This window comes from Mobula hypostoma, chromosome 8, assembly GCF_963921235.1.
Source record: "Mobula hypostoma chromosome 8, sMobHyp1.1, whole genome shotgun sequence".
NCBI classification, from domain to species: domain Eukaryota; kingdom Metazoa; phylum Chordata; class Chondrichthyes; order Myliobatiformes; family Myliobatidae; genus Mobula; species Mobula hypostoma.
In genome coordinates, this window is record NC_086104.1 from 119,729,060 (window position 1) to 119,755,040 (window position 25,981).

Sequence of the window (25,981 nt, forward strand, 5' to 3'; positions counted from 1 at the left end):
TCCTTCATGAGAACCAGGAAAGAGAGAAAACAATAGTGGTGATGGTAGGAGAAGAAATGGATAGATCAGGAAATGACCCTGAAGAGGTGAAATCTGATGAGTTAATGGGATGACTCAGATCAGATTATGCCTCATGTGTGATGTAGCAGGGTTGTGGGGGCATACCCATTGGATCTCGTACTAACAGTGGAGATGGCCACAGACAGACAGGTCAGTGGTGTTGGATAGGGAATTACACTCAGTGGCCATATTATTAGGTACCTCCTCTCCTGTTCATCTGCTGCTGTAGATACATTTCTGCACACCCCTGTTGTAACACTTGCTTATTTGAGTTAGTGTCACCCTGAACCATTCTGACCATTCTTTTCTCTCTCTTTTTTCTCTCTCTGTCACTCTCACAATAACTCCTTGCCTGCTCTTCATCTTCCTCTGGTGCTCCCCTCCCCCTTTTTTTCTCCGCAGCCCTCCTGTCCCATGATCGTCTTCCTTCTCCAGCTCTGTATCCCTTTTGCCAATCAACTTTCCAGCTGTTAGCTTCATCCCTCCCCCTCCTGTTGTCTCCTATCATTTTGGATGTCCCCCTCCTTCTCCCACTTTCAAATCTCTTACTGTCACTTCTTTCAGTTAGTCCTTATGGTGTCTCAGCCCAAAATGTCGATTGTGCTTTTTCCTATAGATGCTGCCTGGCCTGTTGCATTCCACCAGCATTTTGTGTGTGTTGCTCCTCAGACTTCTCTCATTCACAAGGCATATTTGCCTATAGAACTGCCTCTGCTTTTTTCAGCATTTTCTATAAATGCTACAGACTATTGTGCATGAAAATCCCTGGTGACCAGCAGTTTCTGAGATACCTGGACCACCCTGTCTGGCATAAACAATCATTCCACAGTCAGAGGCACTTCGACCACATTTCTTCTGCATTCTGAAGTTTGGTCCAAAGAACAATCAAGCCTCTTGACCATGTCTTCATGCTTTTTTGCATTAAGTTACTACCACATGATTGGCTGCATTAACGAGCAGGCGCACCACTGAGTGTGTGCTGATGGCCAACCAGACTCTCAGAGTCATTACTACAGAATGAATGAGTTAGTGTGTAATTGAGAAGTTTTGATTCCATCTGCTTTAAAATCCAACAAATCACTTAAATATCAAAAGCTCCCATTCATCTCTGCTCTTCACAGGGATTTGGGGGACATTTCTGGGTCATAGTCCTGTCTTGATTAAGTCACTAGGGAGCTCAACACTTTGCAGTACCGATGATGTGGGTTCAATTCCCACTGATCCCTGTAAGGAGTTTGTACATTTTGCCCATGACTACATGGGTTATCTCCAGATGCTCCAGTTTCCACTCATAGCCCAAAGATATACTGGTTGGTAAGTTAATTGGTCAATGTAAATTGTCCCATGATTTGGCTAATGATAAGCTGAGGGATTACTGGGCAGTGCAGCTTGATGGATCAGAAGGGCCTACTATGTCAAAGATACAAAGAAAGAAAGAAAGAAAATAAATCAATCACAGATTTGAATCCCAAATCAGCAGCTGGGTTTAAATTGAGGTAATAACAGCTACACTGTGCAATATGTCTGTGAAACACTTGACATACCGTAAAATTCTACATATTATCCTTTGTGGAAGAAAATCTTCCCTCTTTGTCTGGTCCAGCTGATATGCTCCTCCAAACCCAACAATAAGGTCCGTTCTCAACCACTCCATGAGTTCATCTGAGGAGGTGTTGTGTAGATTATTACAGGTATTCAATGATGATGAGTTGGGCACAGGAAGAATTTACACAGTATATGCTGACAAATATCTTTATTGGTTCCATTAACAAGCAGCAGATGTCTAATACAAAAATAAACCCGTGTGCACAACATTTATTAGACCCCCCCCCCAACAGTTAAAGAATATAAATTGTAATGTCCATGAAAACAGTCTATGCTGCCCTCTGGATCCCAATTTAATCTCCATGTTTCCAATGTGAACTCATCCAGATATCCAGAGTTGTGGCTATTGATGCTCTGGAAATTCTCCATTCTTATTCTCACCAGATCAATTTGTTATGTTTTAATTTCATCATCTCCGGATCATCTGACTGACCCATGTCAGTCTCCTCATTGGATCTGGCCCAAAACTACAAGCAGTGTATTTTTGTCTCAGGTATCTAAATTAGACCAAGTCAAGCCAGTTTAGTCACTTTAGCCAAACATAGGGCTCAGGCTACTTAAGATCACAGGCTTTTCTTTATACAAAGGCGGCCATTCTACATAACCAAATGGACAACTTCTTATTTGGAAATGGAGCAGAACGGTAATGGAATCAGGATTGCTGTCCATGAAGTTCTGAACTCAAATGAGACTCTTAAGCCCAATCTGATATAGACAGCTATGGGTACCCTCAATGAAGGGAGTTTATACTATAGACACCTGCTCTTCTTGTTTATCTTCCATGCCAAGTTTAGCTGCCAATGTCCACTATTTGAGCAGTGCCCCTCCACACACTAAAGAGGATATTATTTCCAGCTAGACAATTTACTTCTAGTGATCCATGTCCAAATTTAGGTAAAATTCTTAAAATACATTTAAAACTCACAAAGGATTTGTATCTTATAAAAGATTTCCAAAACACAAATGATTTCCAAAGCACAGGTACCATTCTTATAAGCTAAAAGACATACAAACAAGTTATCATATGCAGAAATCAAAGGCAGAGGAATGGATTCTTCTTTTTCTGTCATTCTTCTTGATGTTCTTTGACCATTACTAACAAACCTGACTGCCAATATTTATACAGTTTTTCTGCCACTAGATAACTTCACATAGAAAGTCTAAAAGGTTATGGTAACAGAGATTCCAAACACTTATAATTAATGCAATGAGGACTGACACTCTGAGTACACAAATCTCTCAACTATCAATAGATCAGCTATATGATGTGCTAAGTGATAGTATCAGTCTGGTCTACAGGGTACTGTGAACTAAATAACTCAATGTTAGCTTGATCAATGCCGGCCCAATTGTCATACACTGTATCTTTTGAGCAGCCAGCCCTGTGTTGTGGGCCAGCAGTGTTGTGTTTTATTGACAGTGCCGTTTGTTTGCAAAGCTGTTCTTTTAACTTCAGATTGATTATTGCTTGTAATCTATATTAAGAATTGAAGATTTGTTCTTGATCACAGCAAGAAGTTGAAGAAAGAATATTGCTTCAAAGCTTAACTTACTCACAACCAACTCTTTGATTCCCGGAAGAGTCAGCTGCTGAGTTTGGCAAAATGGCCCCCTGGACCATGGACAGTGAATATCCATCACATATCAGGCCATTCAGCTTCACCATTCAATTTTGACTGACATATCTCAACTCCATTGTCTTACCTTCTCCTTACTATGACATTCTTACTAACCAAAAGCCTGTCAACCTACCAATCTCCACTTTAAATTTACCCAATTACTTGGCCTCTGCATCTCTGGCAACAAATTCCACAGATTCACCACTCTACTGCTAAAGAAATTCCTCCTCATCTCTGTTCTAAAAACATATATTCTGATGCTGGGGCATCTGGTCCTAGATTTTCTAACTTTTTGAAGAGTCCTCCCCATGTTCACCCCATCACAGCCTTCTAATATTTGGTGGGTTTCTACAGTATGATGAAACCACTCGAAATAGCAAAAAAAAAAGTGTATTCAGAATCCAGACACACGTGCAACATGAACCTCAATGCCCCCCAAAATGAGTCCAAAGCCACAAGGCTCATTGAACAAACCTTACCGATTAAAACTTTTAACGTGGAACCAAAGACTCCCGCACTTTCCACTGGCAGCAGCGACAAGAGGGAGTGGAAGATCAGGCCAACACAAGCAGATGGTTGAACAAATCTGAGGCTATTCCCAAAAGATGTTATGAAGTGAGGATGCATATAGTAGCAGAAGCATATTTGAAAGATGAAGAAGTAGTTTCGTGAATGGTCAGGCACGCGCCGTGGAGGTCACCAGGTGGGCGGCTGTGAGGAGCGATGGCGGGTAATGGACCGATCGGGCTAACAGGGTGGAAAGAGCCAAGTTCTCGCACAATCGCAAAGGTACAGTGGTGGCGAGGAGGCCGCACATCTCTCCCATCCATCAGTGTCACGCAACTTCTTCTCCCCTAGTTCCAGTGGGCCCTGTTCACTGACGCACCTGCTCTGGCCAATCTAGTCACCTGATATTGATGATTGAGAGGTGTGGAGCTTATTTCCAACAGCGAGGGATTGTGCTGAAGCAGGATGCACAGAAGTAAAGGCAGTGAAGAATCAATTTGGCTGCATCTTCACTTCATAATATGATCATATGGGAATGGCCTCAGATTCTGTCTTGCAATAGAAACTGTACTGGAGAATGAATTGTTCACGAGTGGAATTTCAGACACTCCTTCCCTGCATGTCTGTTTTCTGTTCCTGATCTGATTATATATTGGCATATATGGATTCATCAAACAGGCAGTTTTCATAAATATTTTCTGTCTGATATTCGATCCTCTGGTGGTCCAGTGCAGTTTCCAGATTCTTCTGTGCTTTCCTCTGTAACAGGAATGGAAATGAATCAGGTGACATGAGCAGGGTCAGGATTTGTTTTGTTTGAGTCCCAATAGAATATTCCTCTCATTATTAATTATTGGAGTTGTATCTGTCATTTATTGGAGTCATTGAGTTATGCAGCACAGAAAGAGTTTCTGTGAACCAACTAATCTTGTTGATCAATGTGCTGACCTGGGCTTGTCTCATTTCTCTGCATTTGGCTCATGTTCCTTTAAGCCTTTCCTATCCACAAACCTGTCCAGTGTTTTTTAAACATTGCAACTGTACCCCCTTAGCCACTTCCTCTAGCAGCTCATTCACATGCCCACCACCCTCTGAGTGAAGATCTTACCCCTCACATCACCTTTTAATCTCTTCCCTCTCATATGTGACCTTTGGTGTTAGACTCCCATACCCTGTGAAAAAAGACTATGACCATTCACATTCATGCCCCTCCTGGTTCTATGTAACCTCTATAAAGTCACCACTTAGAATCAGAATCACGCTTAATATCAGCAACATATGTCATGTAATTCTTTGTCTTTGACTCCGACACCTAAAGGAAAAAAAGGCCCAACTGATCCAGACTCTTCTTGCAACTCAAACCATCCAGTCCTGGTCGGATTTAATTTGACTTCAATAATAGTGTGTCAGCAGGACCCAGTGGATAGCACATTCCTGAGTCTCGGACAGAGGGCTGTGAGTTCAGACTCACCTGCCATGTCTTAAATGCAAAAACCGAGGCCAGTACTCCCAGAGAAGTAGTGAGGGACTGCTGTTGTGTGGTACAGAGGCATACAAATGTTTGGGCACCCCGGTCAAAATTTCTGTTACTGTAAATAGTTTAGTGAGTAGAAGTCATAAAGTCCAAAAGTCATAAAGTTAAAGATGAAACATTCTTTTCAACATTTTAAGCAAGATCAGTGGATTATTTTTGTTTTGTACAATTTTAGAGTGAAAAAAAAGGAAAGGAGCACAACGCAAAAGTTTGGGCACCCCAAGAGATTTGAGCTCTCAGATAACTTTTACCAAGGTCTCAGACCTTAATTATGGCTTGTTCACCATCATCGCTAGGGAAGGCCAGGTGATGCAAATTTCAAAGCTTTATAAATACCCTGACTCCTCAAAACTTGTCCTAACAATCAGCAGCCATGGGCTCCTCTAGGCAGCTGCCTAGCACTCTGAAAATTAAAATAAATGATGCCCACAAAGCAGGAGAAGGCTAAAAGAAGATAGCAAAGCATTTTCAGGTAGCTGTTTCCTCAGTTCGTAATGTAATTAAGAAATGGCAATTAGCAGGAGTGGCGGAGGTCAAGTTGAGTTCTGGAAGACCAAGAAAACTTTCCGAGAGGACTGCTCGTAGGATTGCTAGAAAGGCAAATCAAAACCCCCGTTTGACTGCAAAAGACCTTCAGGAAGATTTAGCGGACTGTGGAATGGTGGTGCACTGTTCTACTGTGCAGTGGCACCTGCACAAGTATGACCTCCAAGGAAGAGTCATCAGAAGTAAACCTTTCCTGCATCTTCACCACAAAATTCAGCATCAGAAGTTTGCTAAGGAACATCTAAACAAGCCTGATGCATTTTGGAAACAAGTCCTGTGGACTGCTGAAGTTAAAATAGAACTTTTTGGCCGCAATGAGCAAAGGTATGTTTGGAGAAAAAAGGGTGCAGAATTTCATAAAAAGAACACCTCTCCAACTGTTAAGCACAGGGGTGGATCGATCATGCTTTGGGCTTGTGTTGCAGCTGGTGGCACGGGGAACATTTCACTGGTAGAGGGAAGAATGAATTCAATTAAATACCAGCAAATTCTGGAAGCAAACATCAGACCGTCTGTAAAAGAGCTGAAGGTGAAAAGAGGATGGCTTCTACAGCAGGATAATGATCCTAAACACACCTCAAAATCCACAATGGACTACCTCAAGAGGCACAAGCTGAACGTCTTGCCGTGGCCCTCACAGTCCCCCGACCTAAACATCATCGGATGGATAGGCTCAAAAGAGCAGTGCATGCAAGACGGCCCAAGAATCTCACAGAACTAGAAGCCTTTTGCAAGGAAGAATGGGCGAAAATTCCCCAAACAAGAATCGAAAGACTCTTAGCTGGCTACAGAAAGCCTTTACAAGCTGTGATACTTGCCAAAGGGGGTGTTACTAAGTACTGACCATGCAGGATGTGCAAACTTTTGTTTCGGGCCCTTTTCCTTTTTTGTTATTTTGAAACTGTAAAAGATGGAAATAAAAAAGTAATCTTGCTTGAAATATTAAAGAAATGTGTCATCTTTAACTTTATGCCTTTTGGGAATCAGGTCATCTTTCACTCGCTTAGCTATTTACTGTAACAGAAATTCTGACCAGGGGTGCCCAAACTTTTGCAGAGGGAGTACCATACTGCGAGGAGGATTGTAGATCTCAAGTTGCATTGGGTTTGATTGTAATTGTAACTGGAGAAAGGGCTGGAACTGCACCTTTGTTTGCCTACCTTTAGAGGTAATGTCTTGTGTTTGTGTGTCTAGTGAAAATAGAATAATTGTTATACTCACTGCATTTGTAACCTGTTTTCCAGACCGTGCATGGTACCTTCTACAGTGCTCCTTTTCCTTCTGATTCTTTGTTATAGGCACCTTCCCAGATCCCTTCACTGACGTCTGTCTTAATGCACCTTCTGGGGGCCTAAGAACAATGATAGAAGCATAGAAACATAAAAACCGGCAGCACAATACAAGCCCTTCAGCCCACAATGCTGTGCCAAACATATACTTACTTTAGAAATTAACTAGGTTTAGCTATAGCCCTCTATTTTTCAAAGCACCATGTACCTATCCAGGATTCTCTTGAAAGACCCTATCGTATCCACCTCCACCACTGCTGCTGGCAGCCTACTTCATGCACTCACCACTCTCTGTGTAAAAAAAAACTTACCCCTGTAATCTCCTCTGTACCTACTCCCAAGCTCCTTAAAACTGTGCCCTCTCATGTTAACCATTTCAGCACTGGGGAAATGCCTCTGACTATCCACACAACCATTGCCTCTCATCATCTTGTACACTTCTGTCAGGTCACCTCTCATCCTCCGTTGCTCCGAGGAAAAAAGGCTGAGTTCACTCAACCTATTCTCATAAGGCATTCTCCCCACTCCAGGCAACATCCTTGTAAATGTCCTCTGCACCCTTTCTATAGTTTCCACATCTTTCCTATATCTATAGTGAGATGAATAAAACTAAGCACAGTGCTCCAAGTGGGGTCTGACCAGGGTCCTATATAGCTGTAACATTACCTCTTGGCTCTTTCCCACGGTTGATGAAGGCCAATGCACCATATGCCTTCTTAACCACAGAGTCAACCTGCACAGCAGCTTTGAGTGTCCTATGGACTCGGGCCTCAAGATCCCTCTGATCCTTCACACTGCCAAGAGTCTTACCATTAATACTATATTCTGCCATCATATTTTACCTACCAAAATGAACCACCTCACACTTATTGGGTTTGAACTCCATCTGCCACTTCTCAGCCCAGTTTTGCATCCAATCGATGTCCCGCTGTAACCTCTGACAGGCCTCCACACTATCCACAATACCCTCCAACTATTGTGTCATCAGCAAGTTTATTAATTTATCCATCCACTTCCTCATCAAGCTCATTTGTAAAAATCACGAGGAGAAGGGGTCCCAGGACAGATCCCTAAGGCACACCACTGGTCACTGACCTTCGTGCAGAATATGACACGTCTATAACCTCACTTTGCCTTCTGTGGGCAAGCCAATTTTGGATCCACAAGGCAATGTCCCCATGGATCCCATGTCTCCTTACTTTCTCAATAAGTCTTGCATGGGGTACCCTATCAAATGCCTTGCTGAAATCCATATACACCACATCTACTTCTCTACCTTCATCAACATGTTTAGTCACATCCTCAAAAAATTCAATCAGCCTCGTAAGGCACGATCTGCTTTTGACAAAGCCATGCTGACTATTCCTAATCATATTATGCCTCTCCAAATGTTCATAATTCCTACCTTTCAAGATCTTTTCTATCAACTTACGAACCACTGAAGTAAGACTCACTGGTGTATAACTTCCTGGACTATCTCTACTGCCTTTCTTGAATAATCAATCTTGAATAAGGTTGAAGACAACATTATCATCCTCAGAGTCACACAGTCATGTTGGGGGAACATTGTTGCATCTGACTTTAATGAAACAGAGAGAGTTAAAAACCTGGACATCTTTCTCTGCTTCTTACATTTACTGAAATATCCCAGGAGCTTCATAGGAATGGAAATGAAACAGGAATTTATCTGTGAGTTACATAAGGAGTTGTTGAGCAGTTGAGGAATGTATCTGTGAGTGACATGAGGAGTTGTTGGGGAATTTATCTGAGAGTCACATGAGGAGCTGTTGAGGACAGACATTTTTATTTATTCACTCAAGGGAAGTGACCATTATTGGCAGCAGAATGTTCATTGCCCATGCCCAGCTATCCCTGAGCTGAGGAGGCAGTTCAGAGTCACCCACACCATGGGTCTCGAGTTATCCACAGTCACAGATGGCAGATTATCTTCCATGAAGAGCTTTAGTTACTCTGACAGGGTTTTATGATGTTCCCCTCTTACTGAGTCTATTTTGTTCATCAATTCCAGACAGATTTTGTTTTTTAAATTTAATTCCCCAGGAACAGAGGTGGGATTTGATCTTTTGTCTGAGAATCAATGATACAGAACTCTGGCTGTTGATCCCTTAATGTAATCACCGTGCAAAAGAACCTGAGAAGCATGAATTAAATGTATTTTAGCAAAGGAGACGTTGAAGATTGTTGGGGAATTCTGGAGTCCTAGTCTAGGCTTTGGAAGGTAATGATGGAGCATTGAAAATCCTATGTCAATTGGAAGGATGGAGTTGGAGAGGAAAAGAGGGTTGCATAGATGGAAGAATACATTCTGGACATGGTCATTGTTCAGCCACTTACCTGTTTGTTCTCTGTCGTGTTTTGCAAATGAAGAAAATCACAGCTGATGTGATGATCAGGAACACAATTGCTGCTGTAACTGCCAATGGGATGACTGGTCCCACCACTGTAGGGACAGAGATCAAAGAGATGGTCATTAGAGATGGTCTTCTGCAAAGTTGATGTTCACCCTGAAAAAGGCCCTCCTCTCTTTGCAACTGCCTTCAAAATTTAAAGATTTGCTTTATTCGTAAGGCCAGTGATGTTGTGGGGATGAAACTGGACTCTCTCACGGTGGTGTCTGAAAAGAGGATGCTGTCTAAGTTGCATGCCATCTTGGTCAATGTCTCCCATAATGTACTGGGTGGGCACAGGAGTACATTCAGCCAGAGACTCATTCCACCGAAATGCAGCACCGAGCGTCATAGGAAGTCAGTCTTGCCTGTGGCCATCAAACTTTACAACTCCTCCCTTGGAGGGTCAGACACCCTGAGCCAATAGGCTGGTCCTGGACTTATTTCATAATTTACTGGCATAATTTACATATTATTATTTAACTATTTATGGTTCTATTACTATTTATTATTTATGGTGCAACTGTGCCGAAAACCAATTTCCCCCGGGATCAATAAAGTATGACTATGATTATGACTACCATTTGTCTCAGGTATATTGAACCATACAATGAAATGTATCATTTGCATTGAAGACCAGCACTATCGAGGATGTGCTGGGGGCAGCCTGCAAGTGTCACCAACATTGTATGGCCACAACTTACTAACCCTAACCCGTACGTCCTTAGAATCTGGGAGGAATCCGGAGCACCCGGAGGAAACCCACGCAGTCATGGGGAGAGCATACAAACTCCTGACAGAAAGGAGCAGGATCTGAACCCCAGTCGCTGGCACTGTAGAACATTATACTGAACACCACAGTACCATGTGGCCCTTCAGGAATATGTGAATCTAACTCCTCATTGAGCAAAGTGGACAAAAAATTGACAATGATTAATTTTCTTAAAATAACTTCTGATTAATAATATGGAAAGTGATTCAATTAAACACCAGGGGAAAGACTTTTTCACAACAAACCTAAGGACACTACTAGCACTGCTTGTCTTCCCTACGGTTTGACATAGCATTGCTCATGGAGGAGGAATGACCGCTCCAGCAGCACATGAGCTCATTGTTCTTCCCAACTTCAAAAGCCCTTGAGTGAAAATTAATGATGCAGGAGTAACTGGGTTGGTTTGCCAGATGGACACAGGAAAGAAGACTCTTCATCAATTGATTTGCACAGCCGTGACCTTTTTCTATTTTACTAGGAGGATCTGAGAACTAACCTGGGTAATTTTTAGAATGAAACTATGGACTGGTTCAAAGACTGTATTCAGATTGGGTCTAACTCCTGGATGAATTTCATCTGGAATTGGATTTGTGGCTAATTACATGAAATAATCACAGTGTGTAGGATGGACTGATGTCTTCCATGATGAAGACTGATGCAAAATACTTATTCCTCTCACCCCCCACTTCTTTGTTCCCCATTGGTACTTCTCCAGCATCAATTTCCAGGAGTCTAATGTTCTTGTTCGCCTCTCTTTTACTCAGAAAAAAATGTTACATTAGATTATTAGATTAGATTAATTAGATTAGATGTTATGGTACTTTTTTATATTATTAGCGAGCTTACCTTCATAATTAATCTTTTCTGCCCTTATTGTTGTTAGAATGCCTTTTGTTGGTTTTGAAAGCTGCCAACTCTTCTCGATCCCATTAATGTTTGCAATATTGTATTCCCTCTCTTTTGTTTTTATGTTTTCTTTGACTTCTCTTGTCAGTCACAGTTGTCTCATCCTCCCTTTAGAATGCTGCTGCTTCTTTCGGATGTACCAATTCTAAATCTTCCAAATTACTTCCAGAAACTCCTCCTATTGCTGCTGTACTATCATTCCTGCTTGGGTCCCTTTCCTATCAACATCATGTCTCTGCAGTTCCTATCACTCAATGGCAATATCTGATTTTAGCTTCTCCCTCTCAAACTACAGTGTGTATTCTGTCATTTTATGATCAGTGCTTCTTAAGGGTTACTTTACATTGTGCTCCCCAATCCAATCTGGTTCATTACACAGCACTCAATCAGAATTGACTTATCTCTGGTGAGAAACTTCCAACTTACATCCTGCCCTCAAATTTACCAAGTCCTTTTCTGACACGTCCCTATGCTTTCCTGATTTCCCTGTCTCTATCTCTGGAGACAGCATATCCACTGATATCTTTTATAAACCCACTGATTCCCACAGCTACCTGGACTATACCTCTTCCCACCCTGTCACCATTTGTTAAAATGCCACCCCCTTCTCTTAGTTTCTCCATCTACGCCCTATCTGCTTTCAGGATGAGGCTTTTCATTCCATAACTAATGAGATGTCTTCCTTCTTCAAATAAAGTGGCTTTCCCTCCTCCACCATCAACGCTGCTCTCAACTGCATGTTTTCCATTCTGCACATGGCTGCCCTCAATCCATCCTCCCGCTATCCCACGAGGAGAGGTCTCCTCGCCCTGACCTATGACCCCACTTGCTTCCAAGTCCAGCACTAATTCTCCGTAACTTCTGCCATCTCCAACAGGATGCCACCACCAAGCACATATTACCTACTCCCAACTTCCTACTTTCCACAGGGATCACTCTCTCTGCCACTCTCTTGTCCATTTGTCCCTTCCCACTGATCTCGCTCCTGGTATTTACCCTTGCAAATGGAACAAGTGTCATACCTGCCCCCCACAACTCCTTCCTCACTACCATACAGGGCCACAAACAATCTTTTCAGGTGAGACAACTCCTCACCTGTGAGTCTGTTGGGGTCAACTTCTGTATTTGGTCAGACCCGATGAAGCTTGGGAGACTGCTGCACTAAGCATCTATGCTCCATCTGCCAGAAAAAATGGGATGTCCCGGTGACCACTCATTTCAATCTACTTCCTATTTCCATTCCAGCTTGTCAGTCCATGGGCTCCTCTACAGCCACAATGAAGTTATACTCAGATTTGAGGAACAACACCTTATATTCCATTTGTGTATCCTCCAAATTGACGGCATGAATGGTAATTGCCCTTCCCTCTTCAACATTTCCCCATTTCCATTTCCCTCTCTCACCATACCTCCTGACCTGCCCATCACCTCCCTTTTCTTTTTTCCATGGTTTTTCTATCGTTTCCTATCAGATACCCCCTTCACCAGCCCTTTATCTTTTTCAACAATCAATATCTGAGCTCTTTTCTTCACCCCTCCCGGTTTCACCGATCAGCTACCACCTTCTACTTCTTCCTCCCCTTCCCCCACCTTCTTCCTCTGACTTCTCATCTTTCTTTTCCAGTCCTGATGAAGTGTCTCAGCCTGAAACATTGACTGTTTACTCTTTTCTATCGATGCTGCCTGGCCTGCTGAGTTCCTCCAGCATTTTGTGTATGTGACTCTTTGCCAATTTGCTTGTGACGGGCAGCAATCTAGAGTATTACTATTTTGGTTCTGCTTTTTGACTTAGTCCCTAGCTGCTCAAATTCCCTCAACAAAACCTCTTTCTTTTTCTTCCTATGTCATTGGCCCATACATCGAATATGGCCCATACATCGACCACAACAACCAGACCTTTCCCCTCTCACTTCAAATTCTTCTGCAGGTTAAGTGAAATGTCCTGAACTCTGTCACCAGATAATAAAGCCTTCGGGACACTCAATCCTTATGACTATACTAACTCCAATTGCAAATAGGTTTCCCTTCTCTTCCCCGTCTTGAATGGCTCCCTGTACTATGGTGCCATGGACAAGTTGCTCATCCTTCCTACAGCCACCACACCCATCCTCATAAGAAGCAACAATCTCAGACCTGTTAGACAAACTGAAGGGCTGAGACTCCTCCAACACTACCTCCTGGATTGCCTGACTTGTCTCACTCACAATCACTCCCTTTTGTCCCTGGCCACAGACTGAACTGGAAGCAATTAATGTAATTGGTGTCATTAATGAACACTATTTTCCTGCAGTACCATTGTAGCTACACTCTCGCCCGACCCTGGCTCCATGCAGTCATTTGTGGATCAGTGGGAAGGCTCTGTATCAGAGGCTGGATTCTGTTTTGGTATTGCAAGTTTGTTCATGCTTGCTTTCATTCCGATCTACAAATCTATTGCGTCTCTGCCTGCTGTTTCTAATGGCTATTTCGTTGACTCTTTTAAATGTCCTTTGTGCCTCTGTTAGGAGCTGTTTTTGAATGCTTCCTTGTCATATTCCACAAACTAAATATTCCCTGGGTGCATCATTAAGCCCATCACTGAACTAATGCTCAGCCAATCTCTTCAATTCAATCACACATGCTGAAATGGACTGTTCTTCCTTTTGATTCTGCCTATGAAACCTAAAGCATTCTGCAATCACCAGTGGTTTTCGTTCTAGATTTTCCTGCATTACCTTCACCATGCTGGTTTGTTTAAAGCAGGTAAACTTATAAGCAAATTGTATGCCTTTAAATTCAATGCACGCAGTAAAATTGGTGTTTCTTTTCATTGGCTCTTTCACTTGCTTCAAAATACTGCTCAATTCTTTCAGTATACAAAATCCCATTCTATATTATGGAATCAAAAGTGTCTATCTTTCTGAAGTAGTCAGCCATTTCTGCTTTTTAAAAAAATATGATTGATATTACCTGGTTCTCATTGTTTATGATCCTGTGAGTTTATCCAGTTTCTGCTTTTTTAAACTCAACTCTGTTATCTCTCTCTCCCTTCTGCTGTGTGTTTTAAAACTCGAACAGCTCGTTGTGTTTCTTAAAAGCTTGAACGTCTCGTTGAGCTTCAACAGATAGGTAGCTGTTCTACATTCATTTTAAAGATAGCTCGTCATGACAGTTATGTCGTAACTCCAAGACATAAAACCGATTGCAGGAAAAGATGTGACCTTGGAGCAGAGGGTGGCGGTAATGCACCATTAAGCTGGATGCCAACCACCGTAAAACAAGATACAGACAGACAGAAAGATGTGACCCTGGAACAGTAGGTCATAGTTTTGTCTTTACTTTAGCAAGACATGCGCATATAATGTGGTGGCATAATGAGGAAAGCTATTTACATACTTTTACATAAAACCCACAACACATTACGTGAAAAACAACGAATGCTTAATCAAACAATATACTTACAATACTACTCAAATATTATTCATTAATTACACAACCAACTCAATGAAGCATCTTAAAGGCAAGTAAGAATCTGAGTTCCTACAGTGGATCTGAAGTAAATTGAGGGCATCCAGAAACATCAGGGGTTTGATTTCAATACAAGTTTCTTTACAAAGTACGAATTCGAAGCATTACTCTGGTGAGCGCTGAGAGTGCACTACAGTGAAACTTTCTATGCTCTCCCCTCCTTTCCCTTCCACTTTTCCCGTCTTCAACTCTTCCTTCTCATCTCACTCTTTCCTTCTCTTCTCCCAACTCTTTCCTTCCCTTTTCAAGGAATTTCAGGATGTATATGGTATACATTTCTCTGACATTAAATGTACTTAATGAAACCCTTTTTTCTCCCCAATCCCCTTCCACCCCGTTACTCCCACACACTCACATATTCTTTGACCCTATCACCACTGCGACTGTGGGAATCTGGAATGTGTGTGCAGGGTGTTGGATGCCAGTCAGAGCTTGATAAGCCTGCCCTTGTCTGGAAAGAGACATTAGGCACCAGTTGGCTACCTCAACTGTGGAGGAATGTGCAAGTCATTCCATTACTCAACTATTCACCCCTTCCATTGCTGTGTATCTATCCTGAAAGTCCCCACCTTCACCTTGTAGATTGTTCCTTCACCATCACAGCTTCCTCTCAGATCTTAGGATTTACTGTTGGATTAGCCTTTGCAAGAACTTGCAGTGCGTTCTGCAGATGATGCATAGGGTAGCTATAGTACACTACTGGGAGTAAATATCTCTTTATCCAGTCTTTGAAACAACACCTGCCGTATCAGACAGCAATGTCAAAGAGTCCCTTTTATTCCACAAGTGCAGACTTTAATATTTCTAATTATTCTACTGTGATCTCTTTCTAATCCCAAGTGGACTCACCCTTACCAACCAGTATACCGCTGTTTACTGTGTCCTGTACCCAACACCAGGACTGTTCCTGTGGGACAGGCAGGAACACCAACCACACCCACTCCGTATGGACAGAACCGCAGAGATGACCAGCCCCATACCGAGAAGCCAAACTCTTAACATGTGGTTGACATCATGGAAGGGTAGTTTGGTGGGCAGCGGGGGCCCCTGCACATTGGGAGGAGCGGCATTACAGGTGTGAAACATTGTAGGAGGGGCCAGGCTGATGGAGCCTTGCAAGTGTGAGGGACAATGCTGACAGGGTCCAGCACTGGATCCTTTTAGGAAACTCTCCCAAGTGGAGAAACTCTTAGGGAGTGCCCCATTGTGGGAGAGCTGGAAGTGAGAGGCCCCTGATGTTTGGAAGAGCTGTGCTGAGGGAGGAGTGCAATGTGGGTGGGTGATGGGGTGGTGGTCATTACTGATACAGGTGAAAACTGTTGACATCTGTGTTTCTCTCACTGAGGCAGTGATGTCAGGGTGCAACTGTCTAGTTGGTGGAATATCCAGTAAAATTAGTGTTCTCCTGAATATCAGGGCAAGATTTAAGAGCAAAGGTGGATTAGTCGTGGTTGTGGTATCTTGCTGTGTAGAGTCTGGCATTTTACTAATCAAGTACAATCAATAATCTCCATACTTACACCACAAGGTTAATGTGAGTGTCTGCTCCGAGGAAACAGATAGGTATCTGACTCTGCAGGTGAGACTTTGCCCGTGGTGTTTAGGTTCTGGAGTCAAGGTCAGAACAGAAGTATACATCAGAGTGTCACCCCACTGCGTCACGCTGCTTGAGTTTGAAGCTGGAACATTAGTGGGCATGACCCAGGTTAAGATGGGTGACATTTTCTCACACGTGGTGTTGAAAGTACAGCTTATATTCATAGGCTTTCCTGCAACCATTTCAGTGGCAAATATCGAAGGTTTATCTGTGAAATCTAACACAGAGCAATGGATCTTTTTAGATAATTGTCACCAGATGGATCAGTTCAATAGAAATAATGTTAACAAGTACAATTCATGAACTGGGAGGGTGCAAGTTTCAGGAAAGATTGATCAGGCTGAGCTCATTAGGAAAGGGAACACTGAAGGAGAATGTATAGAGGCCTTTCATCCTCCAAAGGCAAGGTTAATGAGGAGAATACTCTAATTCAAATTCAAGGTAAATTTATTAACAAAGAATGTATACTGTATCTCACAATGTACTGCTCTGAGATCCATTTCCTTGTGGACACTCACATTAGCTACAAAGAAATGCAAAAAGAATCAGTTAGGAGATCCAGAAGGGGCCATGAGAAGGCCTTAGCCGTCAGGAGTAAAGAAAACCCCAGGGCATTCTACAAGTATGTGAAGAGCAAGAGGATAAGACGTGAGAGAATAGGACCAATCAAGTGTGACAGTGGAAAAACGTGTGTGGAACCAGAGGAGGTAGTGGAGGTACTTAATGAATACTTTACTTCAGCATTCACTCTGGAAAAAGATCTTGGTGATTGTAGGAAGACTTGCAGCAGACTGAAAAGCTTGAGCATGCAGATATAAAGAAAGAGGATGTATGGGACTTGATGAGATGTACCCCAGGTGAGGGAGGAGGTTGCTGAGCCTCTGGTGATGGTCTTTGTGTCATCAATGGAGACCGGATAGGTTCCAGAGGATTGGAGGGTTGCAGACGTGGTTCCCTTGTTCAAGAAAGGGAGTAGGGATAGCCCAGGCAATTACAGCCCAGTGAGTCTTACTTCAGTGTTTGGTAGGTTGATGGAGAAGATCCTGAGAGGCAGGATTTATGAACATTTGGAGAGGTATAATATGATTAGGAATAGTCAGCATGGATTTGTTCAGGTCAGGTCGTGACTTATGAGCCTGATTGAATTTTTTGAGGATGCGACTAAACTCATCAATGAAGGAAGAGTAGTGGATGTATTGTACAGTATGTGGATTTCAGCAAGGCATTTGATAAAGTATGCCATGCAAGGCTTATTGAGAAAGTAAGGAGGCATGGGATCCAAGGGGACATTGCTTTGTGGATCTAGAACTGGCTTGCCCACAGAAAGCAAAGAGTGGTTGTAGACGGGTCATATTCTGCATGGAGGTCGGTGACCAGTGGTGTGCCTCAGGGATCTGTTCTGGGACCCCTACTCTTCGTGATTTTTATAAATGACCTGGATGAGGAAGTGGAGGGGTGGGTTAGTAAATTTGTTGATGACAAGGAGGTTGGGGGTGTTGTGGATAGTGTGGAGGGCTGTCGGAGGTTACAGCGGGACATTGATAGGATGCAAAACTGGGCTGAGATGTGGCAGATGGAGTTCCACCCAGATAGGTGTGAAGTGGTTTATTTTGGTAGGTCAAATAGGATGGCAGAATGTAGTATTAATGGTAAGACTCTTGGCAGTGTGGAGGATCAAGGGGATCTTCGGGTCCAAGTCCAAAGGACACTCAAAGCAGCTGCGCAGGTTGAGTCTGTGGTTAAGAAAGCATACGGTATATTGTCCTTGATCAATCGTGGAACTGAATTTAGGAGCCGAGTGGTAATGTTACAGCTATATAAGACCCTGGTCAGAGCCCACTTGGAGTACTGTGCTCATTTCTGGTCACCTCACTACAGAAATGATGTGGAAACCATAGAAAGGGTGCAGAGGAGATTTACATGGATATTGCCTGGATTGGGGAGCATGTCTTATGAAAACAGGTTGAGTGAACTCAGCCTTTTCTCCTTGGAACGACGGAACATGAGAGGTGACCTGATAGAGGTATATAAGATGATGAGAGGCATTGATTGTGTGAATAGTCAGAGGCTTTTTCCCAGGGCTGTAATGACTGCCACAAGAGGTCACAGGTTTAAGGTACTCGGGAATAGGTACAGAGGAGATGTCAGAGGTAAGTTTTATTACGCAGAGAGCTGTGAGTGCATGGAATGGGCTGCCGGCTACGGTGGTGGAGGCGGATATGAGAGGGTCTTTTAAGAGGCTTTTGAATAGGTACATGGAGCTTAGAAAAATAGAGGGCTATGGGTAACCCTAGTAATTTCTAAGGTAGGGACATGTTCGGCACAATGTTGTGGGCTGAAGGGCCTGTATTGTGCTGCAGGTTTTCTATGTTTCTAACTCACAAAGATGACAAAAATCTGGTAATGTGCAAAAGAAGACAAATTGTGCAAATACGAAAAGAAAAAAACGATTAATTAAATAATAAAGATTGAAAGCATGAGTTGCGGTGTCTTTGAACGTGAGATCATGCTTGGGACCTGTGGCTCCAGTACGTCCTTTGCAATGTCAGCAGTGAGCAGATAGCATGGGCTGGATGGTGGGCTTCCTTAATGATGGATGCTGCTTCCTTGTGGCGGTGTTGCTTGTAGATGTGCTCAGTGGTGGGGAGGGCTTTTCCTTTTATGGACTGGGGTATACCCACGAACTTTTGTTCATGGTCATTGGTGTTGGCACACTAAGCTGTGATGCAGCAGTCAGAATACTCTCCACTGTGCATCTATGGAAGTCTGTCAAAGTTTTAGATGACAAGCCCACAATAATCCCGTGGTGTTCTGACCAAAGCACTATAAAGCCTCAACATTATATTCTTGCTTTTATATTCTAGCCCTCTTGAAATTAATACTGATGCTGCATTTGCCTTCATTACACCAACTCAACTGGTAAGTTAACCTTTACAGGATCCTGAACAAGAACTCCCAAGTCTCTTTGCTCCTCTGATTTCTGAATTTGCTCCCCATTTAGAAAATAGTCTACACCTTTATTCATTGTATCAAAGTGCATGACCATCTCTTCGCAACACTGTATTGCACCTGGCATTTCTTTGACCATCCTGCTGAAATGTCCAAGTTGTTTTGCAGAATTCCTGCCTCCTCGACACTACCTACCTTCTCCAGCACAAGAACATAACGCTTGCCTGCAATGATTTCCAGGCCTTCAGTGTCCTTCTCTCCTCCACCCTTCTACAAATGACTCTCAATTAGTGCCTGCCGAGTCCCTCCAGCATTTTGTATGTGTTGCTCAATTAGTGGTACCTGGTTTGTGACATCTCCCTCCCAGAGAACTAGAGAAATAGATCCTACCTTGTTGCTCTACCTGATTCTGTCAGAAATCTTGAATGAATCATCCTCCTAGCCCACCCCTCATGAAGCCTTTCTAAAGAAAAGAACCTCAGCCTTTACAACTTTTCCTCATGGCTATAATTTACAAATTCTAGTAAGTGTTTGTAAATCTTTGCACTCCTCCAGTATACCCACATTTTTCCTGCAAAGTGGTGACCAGAACTGTATGCAGTTCTCTCATATGTCCTTCCCAATGTTACACAGATTTCCAGCATTAACTCCCTGATAGTGCCTCCGCTAACAGCGAAGATAACCTCTGTGACATTCTAACCAGCTTACTGATCTGTGTTGTAACCTTTGATCAGTAACAATAGTCCCACCACTTCACTCATTTGTCATTTATTCCCTTGCCTTGTAGCACTTGCCCAAACACTTCTCTGCATTAGACTCGAGTCATCCCTTTGCTGCCTGTCAGGGTGGGATGTTGAAGTGGAACAGTTTGGGGCCTGATGACTCATCACTCCACCAATTTTAAATTAATCCCTGTCTGCAGCAGGACAAAAACAATTTGCATCAGCCCAACCAAGACTCAAAGCAAATGTCCTAAAGCATGACAGAGTCTGACTGTGCACATTGTTTGTAAATTACTCATTTCTAGTCAACAGTGAAACCAACATTTATTGTCTAAAGGAATGAATGCTCTGACTTCTGTTGTAGGCAAGTTACTGACAGACAAGGTCTACGATCACTTGGTGTGGTCTAATTTGGTGCATTGTGTGCAGTTCTGTTCACCTACCTATAGAAAAGATATCAATAGGATTGAAAGAATGCAGAGAAAATTACTTGGAGATTGCCAGGAGTTGAGGACTTGTGTTATATGGGAAGGTTGAATAAGTTAGAACTTTATTCCTTGGATTGTAGGAGAATGGGGTGAATTTTGACAGAAGTATATAAAATAATGAGGAGCATAGAGAGGGAGAAGGCAAGGTTTTTCTTCAGAGCTTGGGTGAGACTAAAACTATAGATCATAAGTTAAGGCTGAAAGGTGAATTTTTTTAAGGGGAACATCAGAATGATGAAGAAATGTGACTTTGACTGTGGAATGATAGTTGGTGCCAAACAGGGTAATTTGAGTATCTTAGAAACTGCTGAGCTCCTGGGTTTTTCACATGCAACCATCTCTAGAGCTTGCAGAGAATTATGCGAGAAAAAAAATGCATCTGTGGGTGAAAATACCTTGTTAATGAGAGAAGTCGGAGGAGGATGGTCAGACTGGTTCAAGCTGACAGGAAGGCGAAGGTAACTCACATTCCCACCCATCAAAATAGTGATATGCTAGAGTGCATTTCTGAATGCACAACATGTGAAACCTTGAAGTGGATGGGCTACAGCAGCAGAAGACCATGAACATTCACTCAGAAGCCACTTTATTAGGCCCAGGAGGTACATAATAAAGTGGTCACTGAGTTTACAAGTCTATTATTTGTACTGAGGTAAACATAATCAGACAGATCTGAGGGAGTTGTTGATCTGAGAACATAGACAGACAGAATCAAAACATGTAAGAAATGATCATCAGGTGCACATCGGAACTTGTGTTGCTATAGGACTGGGTGGGATTGTCCAATTACTGATGTTCAGGTCCTGCATTGTATTAAGTTGTGTTGGTATTTAACTGACATAGTTTTGATTCCTTGTTATTGGCTACAGAATGTAGATAAATACTTAATCATAAAACAACACTCACCAGAAACATGAAGCTGTATGTCTGGGTAGTTATAATTGGAACTGCTCTTAAATTCTATTCTGAAAAAATAAGAACCCTCATCCTCCTGTTTAATGTTGTTTATAAGCAGGGAGCAGTCACCATCAGACAAATTTCCAGTCAGCTGAGTTTTAAGTTGAAATCTTGATGACTCAAATGCATGATCCCTGGAGTGAAAGACTATAGATTTTGTTGCCCCTTTCTTGTTGAACCACACTCCAGTTCGCTGTTTATTTTCCAGACTCGATGGGTATCTGTAGTGGCATGGAATCCGGGCACACAAGCCCCTCTGCGCTGTCACTTCTGTTGGAATGTCGGCTCTCCACTCTTCAGACACCACAGCTGAGTTGAGAAAGATCAATATTTAGCAAGGGATTACTTGAAGATCCAACAGACTTGATATATACCCTCTGTGGCTGTGTACACAAAATAAGGCACTCCTCAAGAATAGGGAAAACAGCAGGATATGGGAATAGATATCATCTATGGAGAGAAATATGTGGTCATCATTTCAGGTCGAGACTATTCAAAGCAATCTGAGTGATAGGTCTCAACACAAAATCACCATCCATTTTCCTCCCTAAATGCTGTCTGAGACGTTGAGTTCCTGCATCTTTTTGCCATTTTCTCCAGATTTCAGCATCTCTTGTACCTCCATGGGAATAGTTAGTTGTACATTAATTCCTGGAGATCAAGCCCCTAACTTATTTAATATGACACTAAAATTGCCCACCTGATCCATACTACCATGTGCAATCCTGTCAGTCCACTTCTCCTCCGACTACTCTGTAACCCTGCAGCATATTCCTTCTCACATTATCCATCATGTTCATGCTTGGCTTTTGGACAGCTACCAACACTAAAGAGTGATTTACAGTTCATATGCAAACTAAAGACTTGGAGGAGGTGATGAGGTGTGGTGGGGAACCATACAATTACAGGGAGGATGTGCAAACCCCACGCAAATATAAACCAGGGTCAGGATTGAATCTGGGTTGCTGCTGACTCCTCCACCTATTCCCATTGCCATCTGCACTCTGACCTGCCTGTCAGCAAACTTATTCATTCCTCTGGAGAAGGTGAATGTAATTTTGAAGAACAATATCTCAGTTCTGCTGGGTAACTGATTATCCAATGAAATGAAATAACTCTCACCCCCCCCCCACCCCCAGAGTTCACCTCCCTCACACACTCCTCTGTTTTCATCTCAGATTCATCTCCCTTTGGTCACCATTCACATTCACTCCTCCATGTCCCTCCTGCACCTGTCTGCCATTTGCCCCTCCCAATCACTAATCAGCTTCTGTCCTACCCGTCGCTCCTCACACTGTTTGATTCTCAGCTCTTTCCTCTTCTCTCCCAGTCCTAAAGCAGGAACTCAAACCGAATCACCAACGTACACCTTTGACTCAGCTGATGCCCCTCGACCAGCTGAGTCCTTCTAGCATCGGGTTCTTGCTGAAGGATTGTTCACATTGCTAGAAATGATTGAAAGATTCCATGGAGGTCTGAAAGACAAATAAAGATCAGAAGCCCTACGCTAGTTCTGAAGTACCCTGACAGCACCAAGGAACGTCATGGGCTTGATGTCAATACAGGTTCCTTTGCAAAGTACAGACTCAAACGCATTACTGTGGTGAGTAATCCCTCCTTCACCACCCCCTTAATCCCTCACTTCTATTCTCCTCTTCCCTTCTGCGTTTCCATCCTGGAAGTCCCCACCTTCCACCTGAGGGTACCTGGAGACGGTGGTACTCTCCTGCACCCGTTGCTCTTGCATCTCTGGGAGGGAGAGGTGGTGCATTTGGGAGATACTGTTTGAGTAGCCTGGGTGAGTACCTGCTGGGTTTTCTGCAGACGGTGCAAAATGCACTGCAATTGGCAGCAATTTGATATCTCTATATCCAGTTTAAAGAATAACACCAGCCATCAGAATCTGGTTTAACATCACTTGCATATGTTATGAATTTTGTTGTTTTGCAGCAGTAGTGCAATGTATAATAGAAGACTATAAATTACAATAAGAAGCACACGCACATTATATATGTACAATTAAATTAAATAAGCAGTGCAAAACGAGAAGGACAAGTTGTGTACAGTCTGGTCACCAAATTATGGGAAAGATGTCAACAAAATTGACAGAGTACGGAGAAGATTTACTAAAATGTTACCTGGGTTTCATCTCCTAAGTTACAGAGAAAGGTTGAACAAGTTGGGTCTTTATTCTTTGCAGCATAGAAGGTTGAGGGGGGACTTGATAGAGGTATTTAAAATTATGAGGGGGATAGATAGAGTTGACGTGGATAGGCTTTTTTTCCATTGAGAGTGAGGGAGATTCAAACAAGAGGACATGAGTTGAGAGTTAAAGGGCAAAAGTTTAGGGGTAACATGAAGGGGAACTTCTTTACTCAGAGAGTGGTGGCTGTGTGGAACGAGCTTCCAGCAGAAGTGGTTGAGGCAGGTTTGATGTTGTCGTTTAAAGTTAAATTGGATAGATATATGGACAGGAAAGGAATGGAGGGTTATGGGCTGAGTGCAGGTCGGTGGGACTAGGTGAGAGTAAGAGTTTGTCCTGGACTAGAAGGGCCGAGATGGCCTGTTTCCGTGCTGTAATTGTTATATAGTTATATGGTTAAATAGTGAGGTAATGTACATGGGTTCATTGTCCATTCAGAAACCTGATGGCAGAGAGGAAGAAGCTGTTCCTAAAACACTAAGCCTGTGCCTTCAAGCTCCTGTACCTCCTTCCTGAATGAAGCATTGAGAGACAGCATGTCTTGTGTGATGGGGGTTTTAATGATAAATGCCCTTTTCTGAGGCATCACCTTGTAAAGGTGTGCTCGATGTTGGGGAGACAAGTGCCCATGATGGAGGTGGCTGAGTTTGCAACTTGCTGCAATTTTTTTCCGATCCTGTGCAATGACCCGGCCATATCAGGCGGTGATGCAACCAGTGAGAATGTTCTTCACAGGACATCTGTAGAAAGTTGCTGCAGTCTTTGGTATCATACGAAATGTCCTCAAACTCCTGAGTATTGGACTGCAATGTCAAAGAGTACCACTTATTCCACAAGTGCACACTGATTGTGATCTCATTCCAATCCCAGATGGACTATCCCTTACCAACCCGTGTACTGCCCTCCACTGTGTCCCGTACCCAGCATCGTGTCTGTTTCTGTGGGGCAGACAGGAGGAAAATCCATACTCTCTGCATTCGGTCAGAATTGACAAGATGACTAGTACACACATGAGAAGAAAGACTTTTAACGTGTGAGTGACAACATGGAGGACAAGCACACAGGGGTGGGGCAGTGCTGAGGGAGCTCTGCACTTAGAGGGGCACTGATGAGGTAGACCTGCATTGCGAGAGTGGTAGTGATAAGGGATCCCTGCGCAGTGGGAGGGGCAAGGCTGAGGGACCCCTGCACTAGGAGGGGCTGTGATGAGGGAATCCTGCACTGTGGAGGGGCAGTACTGAGGGAGCACTGCACAGTGGGAGGGGAAGTGCTGAGGACCCCTGCACTAGGAGGGGCATTTCTAAGGTAGCACTGTACTGGGAGGAGTGTTGTTGAGGGAACACTGTACTGGGAGGAGTGGTGCTAAGGGAGTATCTTCATCACATAAATTGCAGTGGTTTACGAACAGGGATACCGTGCCCCCCCCCCCCACACCGTTATTGATACTGTTGAGAGACAATAAGTGATGGGCAATAAGTACTGTTCACCTTGGGCCTCCTGAAGTCTGAGAAATGCCACAAAAGAGACCAAGAGTGTTGTGGCGGAGATGTTTCCGAAATAGAAAGGAATATAGAGATTGGGGGAGGTTACTGAAATAGGGAAAAGAGTAGAGGAGTGGGTAGTTACAGAGCTAATGATGGGTGCAGGGGCAGGAGGGCTTTTCTGAGAAATGAGGAGGTGTAGGGGGTCAGTGAGTTTGCAGAGACAGGGCGATGTGAGGGACTTGGCGATGGTTACAGAGACAGAGGGGGTGTTGGGACAGGATTTGGAGTAATTGAAAACAAGGATGCGATCATTAAAGTTGGACGTTGTCCGACCAGGAGCAGCGGATGTCACCAGTATTGGGGGAGGAGTTTGGGATTGGGGAATGGGATAATGAAAGGACCTCAGGACAAGTTTAGCTTACTGAGTCTCTGCTGAAATCAGTCCCTGTCACAGATCACTGTGAACAATGTTGTCCAAAGATCTGTCAGTTATTAATATGTCTGACCTATAGCTGACTTACCTTGGAGAAGTGACAAGAGGAGGTAAAATCTCCCAATCATTGTCTAATTCCAGATATTCTGTTGGTTTTCTGCTGTCAGGGTCTGAAAGAGAATATTTACGACCACTTCTCCTACCTGACAGCAATTGAAACTCCAATTGTTGTTTGAAGAATTCACAGCGTGATTTCACTCAGTGTGATAACAGGGTCTGTTCTGTGAGACACAGGGATTTAACTAGAAACACAGGTTAACTCAGGCATCCCTCGGCACTGCTTCCTCAGCCTCAGTACTGTCCCTCTGATAGTGCAAAACTCCCTCAGTAGTGAC

General features: G+C 43.2%; 1 protein-coding gene across 2 annotated transcripts in view; it reads right to left on the reverse strand.

The window, feature by feature from the left end:
• Positions 1 to 1,929: 1,929 nt before the first annotated feature.
• LOC134350886 (myeloid cell surface antigen CD33-like) overlaps positions 1,930 to 25,981 on the reverse strand; it is a 59,919-nt gene continuing 35,867 nt past the window's right edge. The window contains exons 2-7 of one of the 2 annotated variants that reach the window (XM_063056681.1): positions 25,675 to 25,867; positions 21,416 to 21,775; positions 16,274 to 16,567; positions 9,516 to 9,621; positions 7,093 to 7,222; positions 1,930 to 4,550 (exon numbers count right to left, since the gene is read on the reverse strand). In XM_063056681.1, coding sequence (XP_062912751.1) covers positions 4,437 to 4,550; positions 7,093 to 7,222; positions 9,516 to 9,621; positions 16,274 to 16,567; positions 21,416 to 21,775; positions 25,675 to 25,714 — 1,044 coding nt within the window. In that variant the 5' untranslated portion in view covers positions 25,715 to 25,867 and the 3' untranslated portion in view covers positions 1,930 to 4,436. Of the gene's footprint in view, positions 4,551 to 7,092; positions 7,223 to 9,515; positions 9,622 to 16,273; positions 16,568 to 21,415; positions 21,776 to 25,674; positions 25,868 to 25,981 lie in introns of those variants that run through there. The other variant, XR_010019027.1, reaches the window with a different exon arrangement.